The sequence below is a fragment of the Acinonyx jubatus genome, chromosome E3 (genome assembly GCF_027475565.1).
Source record: "Acinonyx jubatus isolate Ajub_Pintada_27869175 chromosome E3, VMU_Ajub_asm_v1.0, whole genome shotgun sequence".
In the NCBI taxonomy this organism is placed as follows: Eukaryota; Metazoa; Chordata; class Mammalia; order Carnivora; family Felidae; genus Acinonyx; species Acinonyx jubatus.
The window spans coordinates 33,955,824-33,980,475 of record NC_069398.1 but is presented as its reverse complement, the minus strand read 5'-3'; the positions used below and the strand labels follow the sequence as shown (position 1 = coordinate 33,980,475).

The window sequence follows — 24,652 nt, the reverse complement described above, 5'->3', positions numbered from 1 at the left end:
GGCATGTGCCTGGAAATTAGTTAAAGGGCAGCTCCAGACAGGGAGACAAGCAGGTCTGGCCGAGAAGCATTTCCGGCCGCTCTTCATGGGCACAGGAGGCCGTGCGGGCACTTGTAGAGCTCGTGACCAGCGGGCCCAGCGCGACAGAAACCCCTCCTCCCGGGACGGGGGTCGGGGGAGCACGCGGCCACACCTCAGCAGGCCTGTCCGTGGGCTCTGCTGGGAAAAAGGAAGATAAAAACGAAACAGGAAATGGCTAGCGCAAAGCTTTCGTCCCCCAAACGTACACGAAGGGGCCCCTCCCACCTTCTATGTGCGGAAATGACAGCCTTGGCCTAGCATCAATCCGCCCCGTCACCGATACCCCGTGCGCCTCGGCGGCTTCACACACACACTCAAGTAAAACTTGCGAGAGCTGCCCGCTTGCTGAGCGCCCTGAGCCACGGGGCCTGCTCGTCCGACACCATGAACCCCTTTCCCCACCAGCGGAGCGGGGTGAGCGCCGGCCACGGTGGAGTGCGAGCCCAGGGGCAGGGGATGAAAAGACGTTTCCCGCACGGTCCCTGCCCGTATGAGGCACCGAGTGTGGCCGTGAGAGCCAGCCGCCTGCACGGACAGCTGCAGGGGTGCAAGCAGGACTGCGGAGGAGGCGGGGGGACCCTGCCAGAGGGACCGAAGCGCCCCCCCCAGGCTGGGCTGCTGCTGTGTGCCAGGCCCCGTACCTGTCACCTCCTTCTATTGTCCTAACAATCCAGAGGGGGGTGAGATCATCCCGGGTCTGCAGACAAGTCGTCTGGACTGAATGGTATCCCCCGCAATTAGGAATCGTGACTCTGCGCATGCGTTCCCACCCGAGGGCCAGAGACCAAGGTGAGCGGTGACTCCCCCCCCGCCGGCATCTCGTAGTGGCTGAAATAAACTTCGGGATTGGAAAACAGGCAGACCTGACCTAGTAGGAGGTTGGATGCACGTGCCACACGACCCAGGCTTCCCTCCTTGGATCGACCCCTAGAGAAACCAGCCGGTAGGTCAGCAGGCTTGTGCAGGGCTGGTCTGCGTCGTGCATCCAGACCCCAGAAAGCACACCGACGTCCCCATGCAGGAGAGGGGCTGTTGCCACACGTGACAGTGGTGGGAGCCGAAGGAAAAGGCCACGCCCATCAACGTGGACAAACCTCGGGTCGGGACACGGAGCAAAGGGGCAGGTTACAGAGCACGCCCGAAGCAACCCTGTCCACACACGTCTCTAAACCATCCACAACTAGACCACGCGGTCAAGGAGATCCAGCGAAAGCACACTGAGGAGCCAGGAACTGGTCAAAACCAGAGTGGCAGCTCCCCTGGTGAGGGCAGCACAGCGGCTGGGACGCCCAGGGACGCTGGTGATGCTGGGGACTGGGGTGCAGCTTAGCTGGGGACCCGTGTCCATTTCATCATCGTCACACACACACACACACACACACACACACACACACACACACAGTACTTCTTGGGCAAACACATGGACAGTGTCGCTAGCCTCTAAGAAAAAACCATCGTGGACACAATTTCAGATGTATTTCCTTCCCACACATCTCGCTATAACTCAGCCTGACTCAGCCTGGTTTTCTGGAATGAACCCAGCAGCTGGTATCCAGCCGGGGCAGTTTCCTTGAAAACAGCCTGCCCAGAAACGCACCCTCGGACGCGAGGCCCCGACAGCCCATCGTGCCGGATGGTCCCCTGCCCCCGTCAGTCACGGCCCTGCCCCCACTCCTCAGTCAAACCCTAGATCGCATCAGTCTTTTTACAAACAGCGGGAAAAGCAAGGTCAAGGTTCCCGGGCCGGGTGTTACAGGAAGGGCCCCTCCGCTCACTCTTTCACAAGACAGAGGGATGCCCTGCCCGTGGACAAAGTCTGTGGCAGCTGCTGGTCTCGCCTCCCCTCCCCTCATTCACCTGAAACGCTTATCAGGAGGCCCCCTGTTGCTGTTAGAGTGAAGTTCAAAATCTCGATCTTGGCCCCCAGGCCCTGCACGGTTTGCCTCCCGCTGGCTCCCAGCGGCTTCTCTCAATCGCGTCTCAGGCCGGCCAGTCCTTCCCCGGTTCTTCACCAAACCAGCTCACTGCACCTCCCTCTGCCTAGAACCTCCCCCCACCGCATCCCTGTCAAGTCTCAGCTAAGCCTCGCTTTGTATTTTATACACCGGATGCAACATAAGCAAAGTACCTGGCATGTGGTCGGTGCTCAGTGGACGGTGGCCGCCGTCCCGTTACGGAGGTCCAACTTCCACTCCTCCGGGCTGGCGCCCGTCCTTCCCCGAGCCAGTCTTCCTCTGGGTCTAGAGCTGTGATGGCCGGAATCTATACAAGGAAAGATAATCTGACTTAGCACAGGGGCGGAGGTTGGACAGAGAGAACTAGTCAAGGATCAGAGAGATGCCCCACTTTGGAAGAAAAGGTGAGGAACCCCCCGGTGACGTCTCTGCAGGTGACAGTGACGCAGGGGACCGCGGCCAGGAAGCGTTTCTGTTCTGGGCCACGGCCAGCCTGGAAGGCCAGTGGCCACGCGTCCCGTCCCGAGACATCTGGGGGTGGGGAGAAGGGCGGGCAGTGGCCTCGGGGTTAGTCCTGGCCAGGGAGGAAGGTCCTCAGAAAGTCTTTGATAGGAGTGTTTGCAGAGTGGAGATGCTCTAATTGGCCACTAATTCATTAGGTCAAGAGCAACAAACCACATTCCGAGCCCACGAGAGCTCCCTTTGCCGTGAGTTATGTCTTCAGCCCCCGCACACTGTGGGTCTGGGTGGGAGCACGGTGCGCTCTCTGATTTCCCCAAGGTGGTGCTCCTTACAGGGACTGACCAGGCCGTCACACATGCCTGGCTCAGTCACTCCAGAAGCCCCGGGGAGGAAGGCCGGGCAGGGGGCAAGGGGAGGCACGACCCCTGAGGAGGTGAGGTGGTGGGGCGGGGGGGGGGCTGACGCCCGGCCCCACAGCTGCCGGGATCCTTGTGGTCGGGGCTTTAGGCAGCTGCTCCTTCACTGACCGCTCTTAGTCAGCGGTGACAGGGACCCTGGGACATCACTGTTTAATCAGGAACATGCTTGGTTTCGGCTTTGAGAGTTAATCACAGGTGACACCAGATCTCCCGGGGCTGATAGAAGCTGTTCTTGTCGGGTGTCAGCTTGGATCGGAGTGAGCTGTCACAGGCCCCGGGCCCCGGGGAGGTGGCAGTGACTTGCTTCTCCGGAGGACCCCACCCCCTTCGTCTGCTCGTGGCCTCCCTACTCCGCGGCTGGGCCGGGAGACGGACGCGCCACCGGGCGAAGGCTGGGGGCGGCTGGTGACCTTCTGGGCCCAGAGCCCCGGCGGAGGGCAGCAGGCGGCCCGCAGGCCCACGAGCAGAGGCGGACGGAAATTCTACTTCTCCGCGTCGGCATTTAAGAGCAAGAGAACACGCGTTTCTTTCACAATCAGAAGAAGAGGCTTTTTACAAAATTAGCTGTAAGAAGGGTTTTAATGGCAAGAAAGGGAGAACAGATTGGCACAGGGTTGTAAAGGCACCCAACGTGTCAACACAGGTTGGAAAAAATGAGACACGAGCCAGCCAGCACTGAGGCTGAACTTTCTATTTCTGCTGTTAGAATTCTGATTACACCCTCAAGAACTTGGGTCGTAAGGTCTGCAACACTGATAGGATACGTCTCTTGAGAGACTACCGTATGGGTGTAACATTCCACGGGCAGAAACATCATCCCTGATGCTTACAGACGACTAACCGTGTGCCAGGCACTTGCTAAGCGCAACCGATAAACCTCAAAAACTCTCTGAGATGGGTGGCACTTTATTATTGCTCCTACCCTCACCATTTTATTAGCCAAGAAAACCAAACGTGGGAGGGGTTCAGAGTCAGGACTTGGACCCGAGTTTCTCGGACGGACTCTTATTGCCAAACGGCGCCTACAACTGCTTCTTACAAAATAAAACTTTACTTGGAGAAGGACTGTAACCGGAAGCATAAGTACACAAGCTCCCTGAAATACCACTGTCACATGGAAACGTCAGACGGAACGGAAACCGAGTTCTAAGATGGCAGCTATGGGCTCAGGGTGAAGAAGAGCTATACTGTGTCTCAAAAAAGGAATCAACTCATTGGTGCGTTATTAGCGTCTTATTCAAACACAGTCAGAGCCCATTTGCCTACAGCGAAGCTGTTTAATCGACAAGCCACACCACTGTGTCGCCTCCTACGTAAGAATAAACAGAGAGCCAAGCCAAGGGTCGCTTGGTGTTGGAGGTAAGTCTTCATGCGAAAGGAAGAGATCGAGAGACGAGTGGATACAAAGAACCTGCGGGAAGCGGACGATGCGCAGAATAAGAGAAAACTTAAGGAAAAAAAAGCCACCCACATCCTGATAATCAAAATCCGTTGAGATGAAAAAAGATACTGAATCCACAAAACGATAGTAGGATGCTATGAAAAAGGAACAAAGAACAAGGAAGAGTTGTTAGCAATGAAAGTGCCAGACACTTACCAATAGAAAGTTTGAAAGATAACGTTGAGGAAATCTTCGAAAAAGTCAGTACAGAGAAGACAGACAAGATAGGGCAGGGAAAAGGAGGTTAATTTAGGCTTAACAGCCAGTAACTAGAAATCCTGCAAAGGGAGTGCAGAGGTTATGTTTCCTTTCTTATCTCGTCTGTGGGGATATGATGTAAAGGGGTGAAGTTATCAGAGGAGTAATATTGGGGGATTCTCCAGACGTGAGCACAGGAGTCTTCAGATTTCAATGGCCCTTTGGGTCCTCAGGACAATCAGAGAAGAAAGAACCTGCTCAGAACACTGTTGTGAAATTTCAGGCCATAAGGAAATAAGACCCTCAAAGTTTTCAGAAACATCAGGTCACGTACAAAGGACTAGAAGTAAGTTTGGCATTTTCGATTGCGATACTGGGAGCTGGGAGTCAATGAGGCAATGGCTTCACATTTGTGATGGAAAATACTCTTTGGCCTAGAATTCCACTACCCCCGTCCCCAGACTATTAGGCGTGAAAATAAAACGATACTATTTTCAGAAAGGCAAAGACTCTGAACATTTATCTCCCATGCACCCTTTCCCAAGAAGCTCCTAGTGGGTATGCTCTGGTAAAATGAGGGAATAAAACAATAAACAGGAATGCAGGCAACTCAGGAAACAGAAAATCTAATTGGACAAAGCAGCAAGGAAAATTCCAGGATGAGAGAGACGGGGCAAGAGGTAGCTGGCCAAGATTATGGCAGGATCACAGAGAGGCCACTAGAGGGAGGTGACCAGGGCAGAAATGGAATGGTCATGATATATTTCATAATTTAGGAAATGATTTTGGTAGGCAAGTAACAGGACTGTGAGATGGAAAAATAACGAAGGCTAGGCACATAAAAAGAAAAAAAAACCTCAACAAATGAAAAAAAAAAGGCAATATTAACTCCAGGAGAGAAGCAAAAAGATAAGAAACACTCACAGCATACAACATGCCTCAACATAAGCAGTATTATGAAGTGACAATAATGTAACACATAAAACTGTGATCTAAATGCACTGACAGAATGGAAGAAAGGGACATGCACGGAGTACGGTACTCAGAAAAGAGGGCTAAATGCTCATCTACCTAAGAGTATGTCTCATATAATAAATAATGCCTTCGAATGGCTATGTGGGTAAACAGCAATGCAAACCGATCGCCTAGAAATAGGGAGGCACATCGCGGAAGAAAACACAACAATGGAGAAGACGTAGGAGTAGCTGCTTCTGGGGATTAGGACCTGGAGACGGTGATGACTAGGCTGGGGAGTGATGTTTTTATTACAAGCCTACCTTACATTTCAACTCTGCGTGATGTGTATGATCTTGGCAAAAAAAAAAAATAAATAATAAAAAATAAATAAATAAAAAATAACATATCAATAATTGGAAATATGGGCAATACATTCAAGTATCAAGAATCAAACGGTTACGGGGCACCTGGGTGGCTCAGTCGGTTGGGCATCTGACTTCAGCTCAGGTCATGATCTCACAGTGTGTGGGTTCGAGCCCCCCGTCAGGCTCTGTATTGACAGCTCGGAGCCTGGAGCCTGCTTCGGGTTCTGTGTCTCCCTCTCTCTCTGCCCCTCCTCTGCTTGTGCTCTGTCTCTCTCAAAAATAAACATTAAAAAAAAAAAAAAAGAATCCAACAGTTACCTCCATTGTCTGAACACTTAAGACACTCGATCTCTTTCCCAGACAGCTCACCTCTTCGTAAACCGGAAGTGCCGACAGTCGCTGGGAGCTTGACAGATGTCATGTCGCTTCCCAGGAGCTCCGTAGGCAGGTTTTCACATCCCCACTTTACGAGGAGGGGACAGGATCAGAGCGTTACGTAAAGGGGTGAGATCCCACAGGCACGGAGCGGCAGAGCCGAGTTTCCAACTCAGCCCCCCGGACTCCAAGTCACCCGATCCTAGTTAAACCTGCAGTCATCGCAACCAACATTTACTAAGCATCGAAGCTGACCGATTAGGTTCCTTGCTTCCTGGGCTCCGTATCTTTCTTTACTGCCTTACGCCCTCATTTTGAAGGCACATACCCCTAGCCTATTTTACAGAAGAGGTTCAGGGAGGTTCTGCTCCCTGCCACGGGTCTGCCTCGTCTCCCACGGGACTCAGCATGGGCTCTCACTCTTAAGAGCAGCTACGGCTGCTCCAGAATGTATCTGTTGGGTGAATGAATAAAAACCAGAGCCCGAATAAAATAAGCAAGAAGGCTGTTATTATACCAAACCCAGGGAGTGCCCAGCCCTTCGGAAAAGAGCTGTCTTTGTGGCACAGGCTCCTCCTCTCTCTCCAAGAGCTGCCCTGGGGCAAAAGCTCTGGAACCAGAAGGGGGTCAGCAGGCAGGCGGAGAAATGCATCTCTGGTTAATGGATTCGCCTGGATGGCCAGAGTGAGAGGCTTGAGACGGAAGGTTTAATTATTCCAAAGAAACCTCCATTTAACTGAAAGGACTTCTGGCAAAAAAAAAAAAAAAAAAAAAAAAAAAAAAGGAAAAATTATTTACAAGGCTGATCTACGGCCTGTGCGGAAGGACTGAAGAGACCCTGGTCCAGCCACCTATGTGTCTGTGGCCCTGGACACAAGGCTTTATGGAAAGGGACCAGAGCCGTGCCCTCCCGTGGGGCTCATCCGCACCCCCCTCCTCCAAAGTCCCCATTCCTACAAATTGTTTTAAATTCGCAGTGGCGGCCGACCTAACATGCGTTCTCTCCTACCTATTGACAGAGCCCCCGTTTTGTGGGGAGCACTCCTGTGCCCATTGAAAAACGGTGCTTGCAGCCTCTCTGGTAAGTAGAGATGCCTATGTGACACGATTCTGGCCAAGGAGATGTAAGTGGAAGTTTCTGGAGGCATTTAGAAGGGCTCTTTGAGGGGTGAGTGGCGGAATCAGGGGAGAAGAGGCTTTTATTTGTCCCTGTCTTCCCACCTGGAATGTGGATGCAATGCTCTGACTCAGCAGCCATCTTGTGAGCATGAGGACAACAGGCCACATTCTATGTATGGATTCCTAGGATGCCACAAGCATTTTGGGGCCCAAGCTAACCTTTGAGTTCTTGGCTCATGAGAAGAATAAAATCACTAGTATCCCTTTTACACAAAACTCTGATTTTGTTTTAAACAAGTAAGATCCAAGCTTTCTAAGAAAGTCTTATCGATCCTAGCCACAGCCTTCTGAGCCCCACTCTCTGAGCAACTGTCTTTTCTGTCTATTTGCTCCGGTTTCTGTTTTTCTAGATACAAAACCAGAGTAAGCAGGAGGTCAGTAAGGGCTGACACGTATGTACAGAGAGCCACGGGGAGGGGGAGCACGAGGCCCTCTGCAGGGTCAGCGGCGCACGAGGAGGTAAGGAGCAGCCCAGGAAATGCTAACAGATGATGTTCCTGGCTTGTGGCACACAGGCTGGGCGATTCGTCTCCTCTGCCCGGCGCGGTCCTGCCTCAGATCCTGGGCCGGGCCCCTCACTTTTCGGTGTCCAGTCACATACTCCAGCCTCTGCCACATCCACCAGAATCTCTCTCTTCTCTCAGTCAGCCCTCGTTATTCCCCAGGAGCCCGCCCTTGCGACAGCCAAACTCCTCACTGCCACCCCGGGTGCCGCCAGCCTCCCCCGACCACCTCCTCGGGGACCAGGCCCCCTGTATTCACACCCGGAGCTCCTCAAGGTGCTGCGCCCATCCACCGACTTTCAGGTGAGGCGGGCAAAGGGCCAATGGTTTTTTCTGTGCAATAAAAATGTCTCGACCTGGTATCTTCTAGGAAGGGGGTGTAAGCATCAGAAGTCAGGGCTGGGGGGCGGTGGGGAGCATGGCACGCTTACTGAAAGCAGAAACCGAAACCGTGGCAAGCATCACCCCCGCCCCCATCCCCAGGCCCGTCTCCCGTCCCAACTTCTACAGCCGGTCCCGACGTGCACGGAGGCCACGATCTTTGCAAGGATGCCCACCTCCCGCGTTACCGAAGGACACTGCTTCCCTCCAGCTCTCATTTCCCTCCCACGACCGCAGAGAAGCATTTGAAAGATGCACAATTAGGAATGACAGATTCCAATTGTTCTGAAATGTGTGTCAATTTATCCCATTGGCTCTCTATGAGCTTTTGTTCCATTCGGATTCCAGAGCCGTGCACGCAGCCGACTGTCAGCTGTGATGGTCTCCGGGAGCCACGGCGGGACCAAACCTAAGTGTGGCTTTGCTGTGGGGCTGGCCGGGGTGGGGGGCGGGGGGAGACCTTGGTGACAATGAAATACCGTTGTCTCCTGCTCTTGCCTCGGAAGCCTGGTCAGCAAATCGCCTTTGCCACGGGGACCGTTATGTCACCAAGACCTCCAGCTGATTCTGGTTCAGCAGTCTTCTGTGCTTGCAAGGACAGACCCTTCGCTTCACCCGGGGGGCCCGGGGGACTTCTTTCCATTGGCAGAATCTTCATCGGATTATCTGGGTTGGGGAAGCTTGGAGAGTCCACGGTCCCTCTGAACGCCTCACGTCAAGGCTGGGTTTGCTGTTGTGCCTGCACGTAGCGGCTGTTCAATAGACAATTGCTAAACAAACACTCTAATGACCTAAGGTATTATGATAAGAACATTTCGTTGTCACAGACCTGTACTGAGGAGTCTGCTACCCAAGAAGCACCTGGTGACAGCAGGCGCCACACTCGGCCCAGGCGGCCACCCTGCCAGACCCCTCCCAGCGGGACACAGCTCCCTGCTGCAGAATGGACCAACGTTCCTGTACTTTTAACCCGGTTTTGCTGTCACTCCTTTGCACGCCCGCTGTGAGTTCCTGGAGAGGGCTTGCGTTGTGCCCACCCGTGAGTCTCCAGCACGCCGCGGCACAGGGTGAGCGCTGCCCAGAGAGCGAACGAACGACGTGTCCTTCCAGAGTCCGGTCCGGGCGCGTGGGGTTTCTACTATGCACGGGTGGCCCAAAGCAGGACGCGGAGCATGCATTTTGGTGCGTGCGTCGTGGGGAGATGTAATTCTAGCACAGGAGAGGTGGGACGAAAGCACGAGCTACTCTTTGATCGGGGGGGTTGGGGAGGCGGTCTGGGAGGGAAGAATCCTGTCCTACACAGCCCTACACAGAATCCTGCTCCTGGGGCTGGCGTGTGAGTGGGTGGGGCGAGGACCTACCGAGCGAAAGGGTTGGGCCCTTGCACTTCATAGGGAAGGCCACCGGCGTCATGAAGTAAGAGCCCCACCCGGAGAGCAGCCAGGAACGAGACGGGAAGGTTCTATGGGAGCCCCATCTGGACCGTGAATCTTCCCCTTCTCCTCCTCCTCGTCCCTCTGGCTGGCCCCAGAACCCCCAGGAGCACGAGCCCAGGTTAGAATGGAGGGCGTGGGGGGCCCACCGGCCTCTGCACGTCTCTCTAGGGGGAACGTCTGTGAGGTTTCGGAATGAGGACACTTCAGGGTGGACTCGAGCAGGACAGAGGGAACCCTACTCACTCGGGTCTCGTGTGAGTCAACAGGCATTAGCTGTGAAAGACAGGAGTAGGAAAAAGCAGGAGCTCACAGCAAGGAGGTTCAGCGGGGAGAAGACTGTCCTCGTGAGAAGACACGGGTGACAAATTCAGGGGTGTCCAGAGCAAAGTGGGGACGATGGTCCATGGGACGAAGCGGTGGAGGCCGGGCCGGGGAGGAAGAGGGGGAGGAAGGCTGGTCGGCAGCCTCACAAGCTTGCTTTGAGGCCCCAGCAGCCAGGTGCACTGGTCTCTCTCTTCTGTGTTTCTAAGGCGCACCGAAAATACACTCAGAATCGACGTGGTAAACAGCTTAAGATGCATTTGTCGCCGTGGGGCCGTCTAGTTTGTGAAATGTCAAGGGAACTGGTAAAGGCAGTGACACCTCTAAACACGTTTCCACGTTTGAAAAGAACTCTGCCGAAGATCTCGATCCCCGAGCGGGTTAGTGTCTAGAAGGAGGCAGATTTCAGGGTTCCTCCTACGGGAACGGAGACGGGGTGTTGCGGGCGGCGTGTTTCTGGATCCGGCTTTCCGCTGCTTCCACCCGCATCTGCGCAGAGCACCGGCGAGTGAGATCAGGGAGTGAAATCCGCTCGGGAGGGCGGCCACTCGGGGGCCTGAGGCTCTGGCTTTCCCCGGGGGGCTGCACGGGGCTTGTGGAGACTTCTTCTCAAAAGGCCTTCAGGTCTGGTCGAGACCCTGGGGCAGGAAGCAGCAGCCTCAGCTGTGATCCGGGCCTCAGACCTTCCTATTTTTACCCTGAGGTATTTGAGGCTTGAGGTCAGAGCAGTACTTTCTCCGACATCGGTTCCCTGGGCAGATTTGCAGGCAGCAGGACAGACAGACAGGCGGTCTCTACAGACTCCTTCGGTGTAGACCTGCAGCGCTGCGCGGCTGGGGTTCCCGCTGGAGGGACCCGCACGCAAGGAAGGTCCTTGGGAGGTTAAAGTACACCGCGCTCCTTGGTGAGAAGTGGCATCCCCACCCCAAGAAGATGGGGGCTGTGGCCACAGGATCACGGAAGTTCGACTCTAAAAAGAGAGCCATGCCAAAAAACCTCTGAATAAGGAGGCAACAGTGTGCGTCCCAGTGGAAAGCACACGGTGCCGAAGGGAGGGTCCTGGATGTGAGCTGCTGCTCTGCCACTTACTGCTGTGTGGCTTGAGGCACGTGGCTTAACCTCTCTGAGCCCCATTTCTTGGTCTGCAGAGTTGCACAAGCACCTCTAACACCTTAGGGCTGCTACCGTGCACAGAGCAGGCACTTGATCACTCAATCCAGCCCTTCAGAAGCCAACGGGAAACTCGAGATGGAAACGAGGGGTCTGCCTGGACGCCCCGTATAACCACCTGCACGGGCAGAACTTCGAGCAAAACGTCAAAGATCTGCCTTCGAGCCTTGTGTCTGGGCTTCTGGTTTGCAACTCGCCCACCGGGCATCGTTAGCATCTCTCTCGCCGAGCCCGCCGTGCTGCTCACGGCCTCCGGGAGGGGCCCCTCTCTTACTTCCTCGGACGCCCTGCGCCCCAGCCAGTCTCTCGCACAAATGGGCATTTAACATTCACGAAGTGACCGATTTCCGGGGCATACGCGCCGGCTGTCTCTTCCTTGTTTCAGCTTCCTCCCTTCAGCGGGGAAGACCTTTCTGTCCGCCGCGTGCTTGAGGGTTTTCACCACGACAGCCTGCTGACGGGATCACAGGCCCTTCGTTTGCACCCGGCTCGTTCTGCTGCGCCTGCCGTTTGGACCCGAGCGCCCATCTGTCTTGGCCTCTCCATCAGTCACAGATTAGAAGTCTACAGTCTACGTCCCTCCAATCTGTGACCTGCGGGGACGGAGCTATCTGGTCACAAACCACCCCAGCCGGGTGAGCTGCAGAAAAGTCAGCTGGTCCTGCACTCTGTCGGGAAGAAGGACTCTTTCATTTGCTGGCGTTCCCGAATGTGGCATCAGTGTGACGGTGGCCATCTCTTCTCGCAATGCGCCCCCCTCCCCCGCCCCCCCCCCCCCCCCCCACTCCAGCCCGAAGGACCTTCTGCACCACCAAGGACAGCCCTTTCTAGCCGGTGGTGCACGGGAATTCGGTTCAGTCTGGAATCCTAATTCTTTGAAAACTGATAACCCACACCAGCCAGCATCTTCCGGACTTACGCGGAGGGCTTCACTCCCTCGTTGTGAAAGGTCACCAGCTGACCTTCAGGGGACGCGCTCCTGGACGAAGCGGGGCACGACGCCTCCGTGCCTCTTGTGCCGTGGGCACTCATTCGACATCAGAGGAGGGGACGGAGTGACTCAGTACCACAACCCACCACAGACGGCAGGGGCGGAGGGGGGCAGAGTCTGATGCTCGCGGTCGCACAGCAAGGCTGGAAAGAGACCCTCGGCAAACTCAGCGTGTCACGCTGGGGGGCTCCAGTCACTTCACCTAGGATTACGCTAGACCGAGCTCACGGTCCTGGGAGAAAAGGGACAGGCGGGACGCTGAGGGGAAGCTGCAGGACGCGTCAGTGGGCGTTAATTTCAAGCGCGACGGGAGCACAACAGGGGCCGTGTCTGACCACACTTGGCACGCCGCTCGCTCAGGAAGGGCCCCGGGGCAAAGCACCGCGTCCCGATCCTTCTGGGACCAATGACCCAGTTTGTGGGGGTTCCAGATGCCTGAGTTAGTCCATTCCCCTCCTTCTGTGCGTCTCGTAATGTCGCCACTTACCGCAGACCTTTGGGGAAGGATAAAGCACGGTGCCCGCATCCGGCACCCCCGATACCACGCGTAACAACCCGCGTTCCACGCCAGGCTGGGCGGGCACAGGAGTGAAATTCAAAGGGGTCAGATTTCCTGTCCTGGAGCATTCTGCCAAGAGATGGCCGGCGGGGGCGGGGGTGGGGGGTGGGGGGGCATGGTTAGTTAAAATGCGTTCACTGGGCATCCGCTAGGTCAGGAGCAGAGTAAGTCTGTACGTCCAATTAAACAGGCTTCTGGGAGGGAGACAGAGAAGGAGGAAAGGACTCAGGAAGGGTCTCTTTACTCCTAATTAACTGCAAAATAAACAGCTTCCCCACGGAATGGGGCCCCTCCTCCCCACCGCCCCTGCAGCCCCACATTTCAATGAGCTCTGTGTTACTCGGGTCCCCTATTACTTGAGAGAATCGAGAGCTGGCTGTCATTAATTGTGATAATGTGCTCAGGAGCAGAGCCAGCGGCAGCCTGGGGAGGCTGGCCAGAGATGCTGGCTTCCCCAACATGCCCTCCGCGGGGCTGCACGGACGGCGGGGCGGGCCAAGGCGGTGGGCCGAGACCCCCGTCGCAGGTTGCTTCTGCTGGGTGCTGCATCGAGAAGCCCAGCAAGGTCCCCCCTCCCACCTCCCTGCGCCCCGCTCCCCTTCCCAGTCCCAGCAGCCGTGAGCCCTCGAAGCCAGTGACTCTTAAAATGAAGACATTTATACGTGCGACGGAATACTATTCAGCCACGAGACGGAACGGGGCGCTGATCCGTGCTACAACATGGACAGACCTTGCAAACGTCACACGGAGCGGAAGAAACCAGACTCGAAAGGCCACGAGCGGCAGGATACCTTCAAATGCCCAGAGGAGGGAAGCCCACAGAGAGACAGCAGGTGGGTGGCGGCCAGGGGCTGGGGGCCGGCAGACACGGAGGGGCGGCCGCTGATGTATACGGGGCTTTATTTTCGGGGCAAGGGACGTGCTTTGGAACTGGGTGCGGGTGGTGGCTGTACAGCCCCGTGAGCATGCTAAACGCCAATTGTTCACTTTAAGGTGGGGGGGTGAACATTACGTGAATTTCACTTCCCTCAACCAAATCTGATCAAACAGATAAAAAGCTCCAATTTCTGGAACATGTGAGCTGCTGGTCCCGAACCAACACTAACCCCAGCCCTGACACAGCCTGGCCGGGAAGGTACCATCAACTCAGATGGAGACACGAGAGGGGCCCCACGGGCAAGGCAGGTGCATGCGCCCCTCACCCCCACCCCGGGGTGGGGGGGGGGGGGTCAGTCAACCCTGGGCTCAGGGAAGCACGGAAATCAGGAGTGACGTCTGCGGGCTGCGCGTCCAGGAAAAGGCACAAGGGAGGCGGACGCAGCAAAAGGAGGCGGGGTGTGAGGTCTGAAGCGAGGACACGGGCTGAGAAAAAGGCACAGGAACTCAGAGTTTTATTTAGTGCCCGCAGGTGCACGGCGAGGGAAGGGAAAAGAAATGAAGCAAGACACAGCCGAGCAGGGAGGGGGTGGGCGGGGGTGGGAAAGGGAAAGCAGGGTCTGGTCTGGGAGGGCTGCTTCCGTGTTAGTGTCCCTGGGTCAGTCCCCGGGGTGGGGGCGCGGGGGCTCCTGAGGCCGTGGCAAGGAGCCACGTGAACTTGAGTGATTTCCCGTAGGTCAGCTCACCTGTTCTAAAGCCGCCAGGCAGCTTGAAACGTGGAAACACCGAGACTCACATTTTCCACGTTATCTGAGCACCAGAAGGGGGGCGGGGATGAGACTGTTACCAAACATCTCCGGACACTCCGATTTTGCTGCTGAGGAGAGAGTCCCGTCCTGTGTCTGTCCTTCTTACTGATCTATTATGTAAGAGTGTCTTTAAATGGGCCTGTTGGGGTTGGGGGGGGGGGGAGGGGTGGGTGTCCAGGCCCTGGTGCACACGAGCCCCTGGTTTTCTGATGTCCTGTGCTCCCTACACGGTGCAATGGAAACGCTTTCTGAGAGCAGCAGGCCCGGGAATGTGGGGATCTCTACGCCCAGAGATCATCTCTCGCTTCTTGCCATGAAAGCAAAAGCTCATAAAATCAGATGCCAGCCAGACTTTTTTTTTTTCTCCTTTGGCTTGTGTCAAATGGCTGGAACCACCGATCATTACGTAAGGCGCCCCGTCCAAACTGCACCCAGACACCGCAGATCGGTGCGGACTTGAGGCTTGGGAGCAAGTGTCGGCAACAGTGGGTGGGGGGTGGGCTCTGTGCCTGCGTGTGGGGAGCTCTGCAAAGCCAGGCTCGAAGGCGGCCCGCCAGGCGCTACCGAGCCGTGTCTTAGGCCAGGCCGGCCTTCGTGGGACCCGCTCCACCGAGGGATGCTCTCCGCTGTGTGACTGGAGACACCCGCGACCTTACGTGGTCTCTCATTTTAAAGGATGCCCCTGAGACCTTGCGGACTTCTTCGAACCCGTGATGTCAGCGTGACCTCCTGGAAGCAGAGGACAGCTTCTCATAAGCCCAAGCCGCCCGAGGCCTGCAGTTTCGACCGTGCAGGGCTTATCGGGTTCCTGAAGTGCTTCAGGAGGAAATGAGGAAGTGTCTCTGAGACCTACAGGAGATGCAGGGGGGTGGGGGAGGGGGGGGCTTTCCCTCGGGCCCTGTTCCTTCTGCTCCTTGAAAAGCCATTCACACTGCACTCTGCCTTTTCTCCCCGGGGTTCTGGTCAAAGTCTCCCACTGGGCTCGGGGCTCCAGTGTCTCCGTCTCTCCACATGCCTGTGGGCAGGGGCCGGGCCTTGGGTCAGCTGTGGGACAGTTAGCACCAGGCTCCTTTCTTTGCACACGGAATCTTAAACCTCGGAAGGAAGGATCGTCTACAGGGTACCCCGGGGAGGGCTGCGGGGCTGTGAGCCTCACATAAAGGCAAGGGCCCGACCTTCCGGGACAGACGCCGCAGACAATTCCATCGGGGGGCCTCGGGCACCTCACTGCCTCCAACAAGAGCACATTCTGTGCTCTCACGCCCGCTCCTCCACGCTGGGCACTGTCCTCCATCAGAAGAAAGTTCGAGAAGCCAGCACATAAAAATGCAAGCGTTCTGGTCCAAATCAATCATCAGGCATTTACGGAGGGGCCTTCTCTGGGCTCAGTTCCACGCTCTGTGCAATCAAAGTGACAGCATAAACTAGTCGCCCCGGCACCGGCTGTTTGAGAGTCGACCGTGTTGTTTAAGAAATTGAGAAATGAAAGGGAGCATGTGTGGAGTCATTAGACACGGTGTGGATGAAGCAAGGGGGTAGGGTGGGGGGCGCGGGGCTTACGGCACCCCCCCCCCCCCAGCCGGCCCCACACGGCTCCCGCTGGGGCTTTGCTAGCTCAGCACACACGTGTCTCGGAGCTAAAGGACCTGCCGGTTGGAGAATATACTCACATGTTTGCAACCAGCTCTGTCCTGGGTCTGCCTGGGGTCCCTCCGTGGTCCCCTCAGACCCCCTCTCCTCCAGCGCGCTGCCTGCCAGGCCCCCAGAACATGCTGATGCTGCACGGAACCGCGGCCTCTCCCGGAAGCCCACACAACACCCCACTGGGAGGCCGCCTCTATTTTTAGGGGCAGAGGTGGGGGGTGGGGGCGCTGCCATACTTCCCTTTTTATTTTTGTTCTGAGCAGAGTCTGTGGGTGACTTTCTACGGGGGGGCGGGGAGGCTGAGACACTCGCCAAGGGGACCGTGCTCTCTCTGGCAGGCAGGGTCGCGTCTGCCTCTGGGGCGCAGGGGGGAGGGGGTGCAGGAGGGGAGGGAGGATCGGGCAGGAGCCTGGCGTCAGTCCTGCTCTCTCTTCCTGCTGTGCCCGACCTCGCCCAGGAGACCACGGTCCCCTGACTACGAACTGCACCCAGGGGGAAGGCCGCAGGCGGGAAGCGTGGGGCCTAGAATGTTCCAGGGAAGATGTTCCACAAGCCTCACACCCAGCTGCCCCGAGCCAAACACACTGCTACTCTTTTCTGCTCGACACAGCCCGGCATCCACGGTGGGGCACTGACCCAGCTCCTCCCTGACCACCCGTGTCTCCTCTGCCCTCTCACCCTGCGGTGAGCTCCGATCACCCCATTCCCCTGGGGGAGCAGAGGGCCGTGTCCTCTCGGGAAATAGGGGAACGGAAGCTGTGGGCGGATGGATCCAGGTGATGTAGGCACACGCCTGGGAGGTCAGCCCCGCCCCTTCCTAGAAGCTGCAACGTCCCCCACCCCCACCCCGGTCCCTGCACAGCTGGACACCAGTGTCTCCGCCTGGGCGCCACGGTCCGACTCCACTGCGGCCTGATTCCTGTGTCCCCGCCTGTACGGGTGGCCGGAGAACTTACGGTCCCCTCTCCTTTCCGAAACTATTGCGGTAGCATCAGTGAGCCGCGTGCATCTCAAGGACACCGTTCAAGGAGTTGGGGAAAGAAGACACCCTATGACCCATGGAGAAGCGGAGCGTGGCCAGCACCCCAGGGGTTCCTTCACGGCCCTTTCCGTGCCGTGCACCCACGCCAGTGGCCACCAGGACTGTGATTTCTGTGACAGAAAACTGAAGGAGCAGAGCACGCGCTGTTCGGGGCCTGGCTTGCTGCCTCAGTACCTCGGGGCACTGGCTGTGCATGTCACTGGCTGGTCCCGGTGACAGAGCGTCGTCGCTGATGCGCGTCCCACAGTTTATCCCTTCACCTGTTGGTGGGCATTGCGGGTGGATTCCCAGGTTCCCCTGTTGGGACGTTCTTGGACAAATCGTCGCGTGGACAGGTGCCGTCACCTCTTTGGGAGAAGCACCAAGGCTCAGGGCTGCTGGGTCACGTGGTCGGCGTTCGCCCAGCTCCGTACGCGACCGCTGCCCTGTTTTCCAAGTCCCACTCCTCTGCACCCGCGTCGGCCTTCTGCTCATGGAGGGGTGACACGGTCCCTTCGCGGGGCCCCGGCTCCTGCCTCTCCCTCTCTCTGAAGCTGTCATCCGCTGACGCCCCCCCGCGATGTGCTGGGCTGGACAGGGCCCCCCCTCTTCAGAATGCGACCGTATCTGGAAACGGGGGGTCTGCGGACGCACCGAAGCGGAGGTCTCCCTGGATTAGGGCGGGGCTTGAGTCAGTGACACACACACAGACGCAAGGGAAGACGGCCACGTGACTATGGAAGCAGAGGTGGGGGAGGTGGCCACGGGCCGTGGAACGTGGGGGCCACGAGACCTGCAAGAGTCGGGGGGATCCTTTCCTGGAGTCTCTGGAGGAAGGGGGCCCTGCCTTGTTCCCACCTTGATTTCAGACTGCTGGCCCCTAGGACTGTGAGAATATGTCTCTCTCCTTTCGAGCGAACCCGTTCATGGTAGTTTGTGAGGCCTGTGATATTTTGTTACGGCAGCTTAGGTGAAGCGAACGGCCCGCAACACGTCTCCAGCCAAACTCCTATCGGGCCTCCAAGCCCTCCGTCACCAGCGCCTCCTCCCACGGGAAGCTCTCCCAGACTGCCCACTCCTCACGGGCTCTCCTCCTGGGCCCCTCCAGACAGGACCCAGCAGGGCGGTGGGCAGGACTCCGCAGCCAGGCTACCATGGGGCCACGTGGCGACTGGGCGGGACGGGACCCTGATTCGGCGCGAGGCTGGCAAGGAGACGGAGGTCGAAAAGCTGGGTCTGGGGAGAGCTGAATGAGCAGCCTTCACGGGAGCAAGAGGGGGCCACGAGGTCCCTGGGGGCTGCACCCTGGGGACTTCTTGCCCAGACCGAAGGGCTGGAGGGGGAGGGGGAGGGGGAGGGGCCGGGGGCTGCCGGCAGGGCTCAGCCTTCAGGAGCCGGGGGTGGCCGCCCCTCAGAACTGACCACCGGCCCCCGTCTTCCCTTGGTGCTCCCATCCTCCACAGCCAAGCAGAAGCCAAAGGTCAGGGGGCCACGGACTGGATCGGGTCAGCCTCTGGTGCGGCTGGCGGGCCTGCAGGGCATCCCCTGAGGCCTCAGTGTCTCCAGTCACATGGGGACGACGGGGTGCCGCCTCTCGGGGTGTGAGGATGAAGTGATGCTTGGAAGACAGGAGCCCAGCATGTGCACGTGGCCGGCCACCGGGGTTGGCCCCGCCGTGCTCCGCCCGGAGCGACAGCCTCCTTCCTGAGGACATTAAGGGTTCCGGCATCTCGCGGTCACGCTCCGACGTTCCAGGTGCTGACGGCCTGACTGGTGGCTTGAGCTGAAAAGAGGAGGAAGGAGGGGACGCGTGTCTCCTCTCTGGGCGGGGGCGGCCTGCAGGAGAGCCCCTCAGTGACAGCCAGATCCTTGTCCTCCCTCGTCCTTTGGTTCTGGAAGCGGTGCCCTGCGTGAGCACCACGGCAGGGAAGCCTTCCTTGCTGGCACACCCTCAACCCCCCAGCGGTCCCGTGTGGCCGCCGCCGTGACCGCCAGGAAGCCGAGGCTCAGAGAAGTCGGGGGACTTGCCCGAGGTCACACGTGTCTCAGTCCGCAAAACACCTCCGGCCGGACGGCTTAGACAACTGGTGTTCATTTCTCTCTGTCCTGCAGCCTGCGAAGTCCGAGCTCAGGTGCCAGCAGATCCCGTGTCCGGTGAGAGACCTCCTCCGGGTCCGCGGACGGCCGCCCTTCCGTGGTGTCCTCACGTGGGCTGTCCTTGGTGTGTGCTCACAACGAGAGAGCCCTGCCTCGTCCTCTTCCTAACCCCCAATCCCATCACGAGGCCCCGCCCTCACGACTTCATCCAACCCTAATTTCCTCCCAAAGGCTCTGCCTCCAATACCCGCCCCCCCACCCCAGGGACTTAGGGCTTTCACACCTGAACTGGGGGGGGGGGGGGGTCGCAGAGTGCAGCCCACAGCACGCGGGCAGCGGCAGGAAGGGTTAATGGCCCGGCTCTGCGTGGGACGGAAGGCGGGCTCGTGTGTGTCCCTCGCCGGGCCAGGCCCGCCCTCCACCTGCCCCGCCACGGGCATCACATCGACTGAGGGACGGCTTCTGACTCCGGAGCAAATCAGTGGAAAGGAAGCCCCCTCGCGGGTGGTCGCAGCACAAGGCAACGGGTTCCCGAGGGGTCTCTGGTGCCGCTTGGGCCACCCACGCTGTTGTTTCACAGTTTGTGAATGGACGTGCCGAGGCAGAATGAAGTGCTCGTGGGAGGGAAGCTAGTCACGGACGGAAGGCCCAGCGCCTGCCACGCGGGGACTCGGTTGGGCCCTTGGTGAGCATTCTCTCAGGCTGCTCTCAGGTGCCCCGGGGGATAGGTCGCCTTACCCCCCACGCTGCAGAAGAGGGTGTGGACGGCAGGGCCCGGACCCCACGGGGCGGTGGGGGGAGGGAGGCTCGGGGACCGAGCCCGGTCTCCTTGACTTCCACACACTGGACTTTCCAACACTCCACGTGTCCCTTCCTCCCCGGAGAAATGGATCCTTCCTAGCGGAGATAAACCCACCAGAACCGAGCTGAGGGAAACCGCCTCGTCCTTTATGAGAAAGGGCGTCTGAGCAGGCTGCAGGGTAGAGCCCGAGGCCCCTGACGTCCTTCCACCCCCAGGATGCTCAGAGCCTCCCCGCCGGACACACCAGAATGCAGTGGGCGTGAGTTTTTCCCGGCCTGGATGAGGACATGCCCACTGGACCCACCAGGGGCACAGCACAAGGGGTGCGGGCATCGCAGGGTGGAAGGAGCTGAGTTCTCACGGCCAGTCGCTAAGTGACACGTGAAAGGAAGTAGGATCCGAGAGCTTCCTGCACACACACCCCGTGAGGCTGGAGTCTGAGCTGCAGACAAAGAGCGATTTTCCTAGTATGGCAAGAACACACACACACACACACACACACACACACACACACACAGAGCCCATCCCACTCTGCAACAAAAACAGCCTTGCGGGGGCTCGGTGACCCTGGACCCAAAACACACCCACACTGGACTGGAGCCCTGGCATCCCAGCCACACCCAGAGGCCCGGGTCTGCCCCGCCAAGGCCCCGAAACGTGTTGGGGCCTGCCCAAGGACGCAGGATTCAACCTCTTCCCCCGTATTATTTGTTCTATTTATCTCCGCCTTGAAGCCGTACATCTAAACAGCGCGGGCCCTTGACTGCTGAGTCAGCGCCAGAGCTAAAACTCATAAAATCCTATTTCAAAAAGGTCCAATGATTTTACTTTCCGACCATAAATATGAAATTTAATTAGCAGCTTGCTGCTAATGAAGTCGCCATGGAAGCCGGCCTGAGGACACAGAGCAGAAGAGAACGCCCACAGTACACAGAGCCTGCGGCCCTGTTAACTCTTGCCTCGCCCCCTGCCCTTGGCCAGGTCCCCTGAGGCCTGGAGAGCCATCGACAGCCTCTGACCTGGAAGGACAGGGGGCCGCTGGCTCAGAGAACGGGAAGTGGGTCAGATGTCCCCTCTGGGCTGGTGGGAAGTCCTGGGCTCTCTGGCCTGGCTCATCTCCACAGCAGGAGGGAGGGCCTGGAAAGAAGCTGGAAACATCAGTGCTTAGAAAGAGCCCCGTTACTCTGCATCAAGGGACATCAGCGGCAGAACAAGGTGGGGGTATTCGCACTTGACCGAACACGAGAAGCCCAACTCCTCGCTCCTCCAACCACCCCGGGGCCTCGGTTTATGTTTTGTAAAATGGGAATCTACAAATAATCTGGAAACAGTTTATCTAGGCATAATGCCCACGGCGGGTGGAATGTTAGCGATGATTAAATGCATTTCTAGAGCACATGCCTGGGATATAGCCGGCGCTTGGGGAATGGGAGCCTGTGTTATCACCATCCTTGTACGAGTTTGTTAGTTAAATCCAAAGTCCAGAACTCACTACGCTCCGAGGTGCTGTTGAGAAGAAATGGAGTATTTCAAGCGCCATCCAAGAAGCTGAAGTTAAAACACAAAAAACTCGGTCCACAGGTCGGTGCTGAAGTCACGTGAACATCAACCAAAATGTGTCGTGCGTCACCTTGTCTAAAATCCAGGTGTGCACGCGCCACGCGAGGATATGTCCTTCCCACGTGCAGAGGTCATGGCCACGCACGTGCCCACGCACGGACTTCCCAAACACGAATACCTGTTAGACGTGAGCCACGCTCCTTCTGGACGGAATCTACAGCACGCAACTTCAGACTTAGTTTGCAGTCAAGGCACACAGTATCATACTCCAGAAAAAAGTTTATGGCAGAAGGTAATAGAGTTTTGAGGGTTGTTTTCCTTCTTGCCTTTTTTTTTTTTTTTTAAATTGAAGCGTATTGCCATCCTGCTGGCATTTGAGTTCTTGAATAAGTAGGAACAGTGCATGTTTCAGCGCCCTGTGGCTCTGCGGGGAATTCCCCTAGGGTCACGGCCGAGATTTCTGGGATGCTGGAGCCTGAACCCCCTCAGGTGCAACCGTCAGCCCCAACAGGTGCAGCCGGCTTTAGGGATTAAATGTCGCGGGCGCGCTATGCTGTGTCCACACAATCCCCTCGTCCCCCATTTACCGCGTTTAGCACCGTGGTCTCCTCTCCACCACAAGCATCGGGTGATCTCCCCCGTGAGGAACCGTCCGGGCTCCTGGGCTGAAATTCCTCAGAGATCAATGCCGCCTGGGCGCCCACGGCATCGGCACCACCTGGAGCTGGTCGGACCTGCAGCTCTCCAGACCTCTTCTTCAACGTTCTGACTCAGAGCCTGCGTTTTAATGAGCTCCCTGGGTGACACACAAACACGCACCGGCCGGTGCCCTTCTAACCCAGCGCTCACCGTCTGCAGAGATGCCGTGTGCCTATTCACTCCCCTTCGGAGTCTTCTGGAATGTTTGTTTGACACTGTGCTGCTCTCTCCTGGCTCACGCCCTGCCTGGCCTCTGATGGAGCTTCTGACTTTGCATCCTGGCTCAAAGCATTCAAGTTTCTTATGGGCGGCTGGGTGCCAAGGAGGACCACGTCTTCACACTTTATCCCTCCGTGGCCCTCGCTTTGCCGTGGCCTTGCTGTCGGCCCTAGACGCTCGTGCATGTGATACGACACGTTGGGGGCACACTGACTTCATTCCTGACCAACAGCATCACTGGAAGCAACGTCTAAACTTGGGGATCTGGGCTCGGCCACCCGCTGCCTACCTCTTCTTCCCCCAGCCACCTTCCAATGAGTCTTGTAAGAACAGTGTTTCCTTGTAGCTAGTCCCGCAAAGCGAAGGAAGGATTCTTTTGCAAAGTAAGGATTCAGCCCCACAGCTATTGCTTATAAAATTCTAATATTTCATACAACAAGACCTGGGGGGTGTACTTGAACTCTTATTTGTGGACAGGGTGCCCCATGACTGCTCCTTCCAATAAATCCTAAATCGCTGCCCATCTGTAATTAATCCCTTCTCATCTGGCTTCGGCGCATTCGGATCGGTCATCAGGTATGTGGAAAGTAACACATTACACATGGCAGCAAAAATGTTAAACAGTTACAAGGTGTGAGGAGATGTTTGCAACTGTTTGTAGACATTGGAACAGGTGGCTCAGGATGACCCTAATGGAAGATCAACTCGGGAGCTAAACCTCATGACTGCTCTGGCTTTTTGCCTGGACGCACCTTACGCAGCGTGGACGGCAGGTTGGAGCTCAGAGCATGGCAGCTGCACCAGAGCGGCGGGGAGGCAGACATCAGAGTTCAGGGCTGTTGAGGTCTGCAATCTGAGAGGACGGAGGCCGAGGGGAACTACACAGGGCGTGGCTAGATACTAAATTGTGCCCACGCAGGCAGGACCCCGCGAGCTGAGCAGAGAGCAGCTGCCACGGGACTGTGACCTGAGAAGGTGCAGATGACACATAGGGCTGAGATGCTGGAGTTTAAACTAGCCACATTGGAGAGACTCCACTGAGTTAGGGACCCAGAAAGTCTGTATCTTAGGAATAGGCCTACTCTAACTTCAGAATAAAGGCGACGCCAGAGGCACCTTACCAACCTTAACGATAAATTTCAAAAGGATCAGGCCTATTCATACATAAATTGTTTGCCAGGCCACAGCTTATCGCAAATTACAGACAATCAAACCCAGAAACTTGGTATCCACGAGGACCAGAATTCAAGAAAAAATTTTAGCAGACATGTGCGTAAGCTGACAAATTTGCCTCATACCCAGAAGTGGAAAAAAACCAGTCAATGGAAACAGATCCAGAAATTACAGTCTGCACATCAAGACCTTAAAGCAGCTATTATTCACAGGTCAAAGATTTAAAGAAAACATGGACATAATGATAAAACAGATTATGAAACAAGAAATAAATGAAAATTCTAGATGTTAAAAATTAGAATATAAAGTTATAAATTCAGATAGGCGGGTTTAACAACCACTTGGACCCTGCAGAATATACAGTAAACTTGAAAACAGGGCAACAGAAACTCTACACCTGAGGCACAGAGGGGAAGAAAAGGCTAAAAATGCCGAAGAGAGAATGAAAAAACTTGCTATGGGATCATAGCAAGTGATCTAACGTTATGTAATTGGAATCCCAGAAGGAGAAGAGAAAGAGAAATTGTAGAATAGAAACTATGTTTTTAAATGTTTCCACATTCAGGGCACCTGGGTGGCTCAGCAGACTCAGCGTCTGACTCTTGGTTTCCACTCAGGTCATGATCTCTTAGTTTGTGGGTTCAGGCCCTACATCAGGCTCGGTGCTGACAGTGCAGGGCCTGTTGGGATTCTGTCTCTCTCCCCTTCTCTCTGCCCCTCCCCTGCTTGCATTGGCTTCTCTCTCTCTCTCTCTCTCTCTCTCTCTCTCTCTCAAAATAAATAAACTGTAAAAATAAAATAAAATGTTTCCATATCTGATGAAAAATATCAACCTACGGGTTCAAGAACCCCAGTGAACTCGAAACAAAATGAAGACAAAAGTGTACATAGTCATATCTCAAACAAATTGCTAAAAATTGAATATAAAGAGAAGAATGTTAAAAAAACAAGGAAGATAC

At 56.5% G+C, this 24,652-nt stretch overlaps 1 protein-coding gene across 7 annotated transcripts in view; it reads right to left on the bottom strand.

Annotated features, from left to right (window-relative positions):
• The window catches only part of CARD11 (caspase recruitment domain family member 11), a 136,110-nt gene that overhangs the window by 42,776 nt on the left and 68,682 nt on the right, over window positions 1-24,652 (bottom strand). For 5 of the 7 annotated variants that reach the window (XM_027042336.2, XM_027042337.2, XM_053213001.1 and 2 more), the window contains one exon: window positions 2,210-2,343. In XM_027042336.2, coding sequence (XP_026898137.1) covers window positions 2,210-2,216 — 7 coding nt within the window. In that variant the 5' untranslated portion in view covers window positions 2,217-2,343. Of the gene's footprint in view, window positions 1-2,209; window positions 2,344-14,415; window positions 15,317-16,148; window positions 16,310-24,652 lie in introns of those variants that run through there. The other 2 variants (XM_027042338.2, XM_027042340.2) reach the window with 2 other exon arrangements.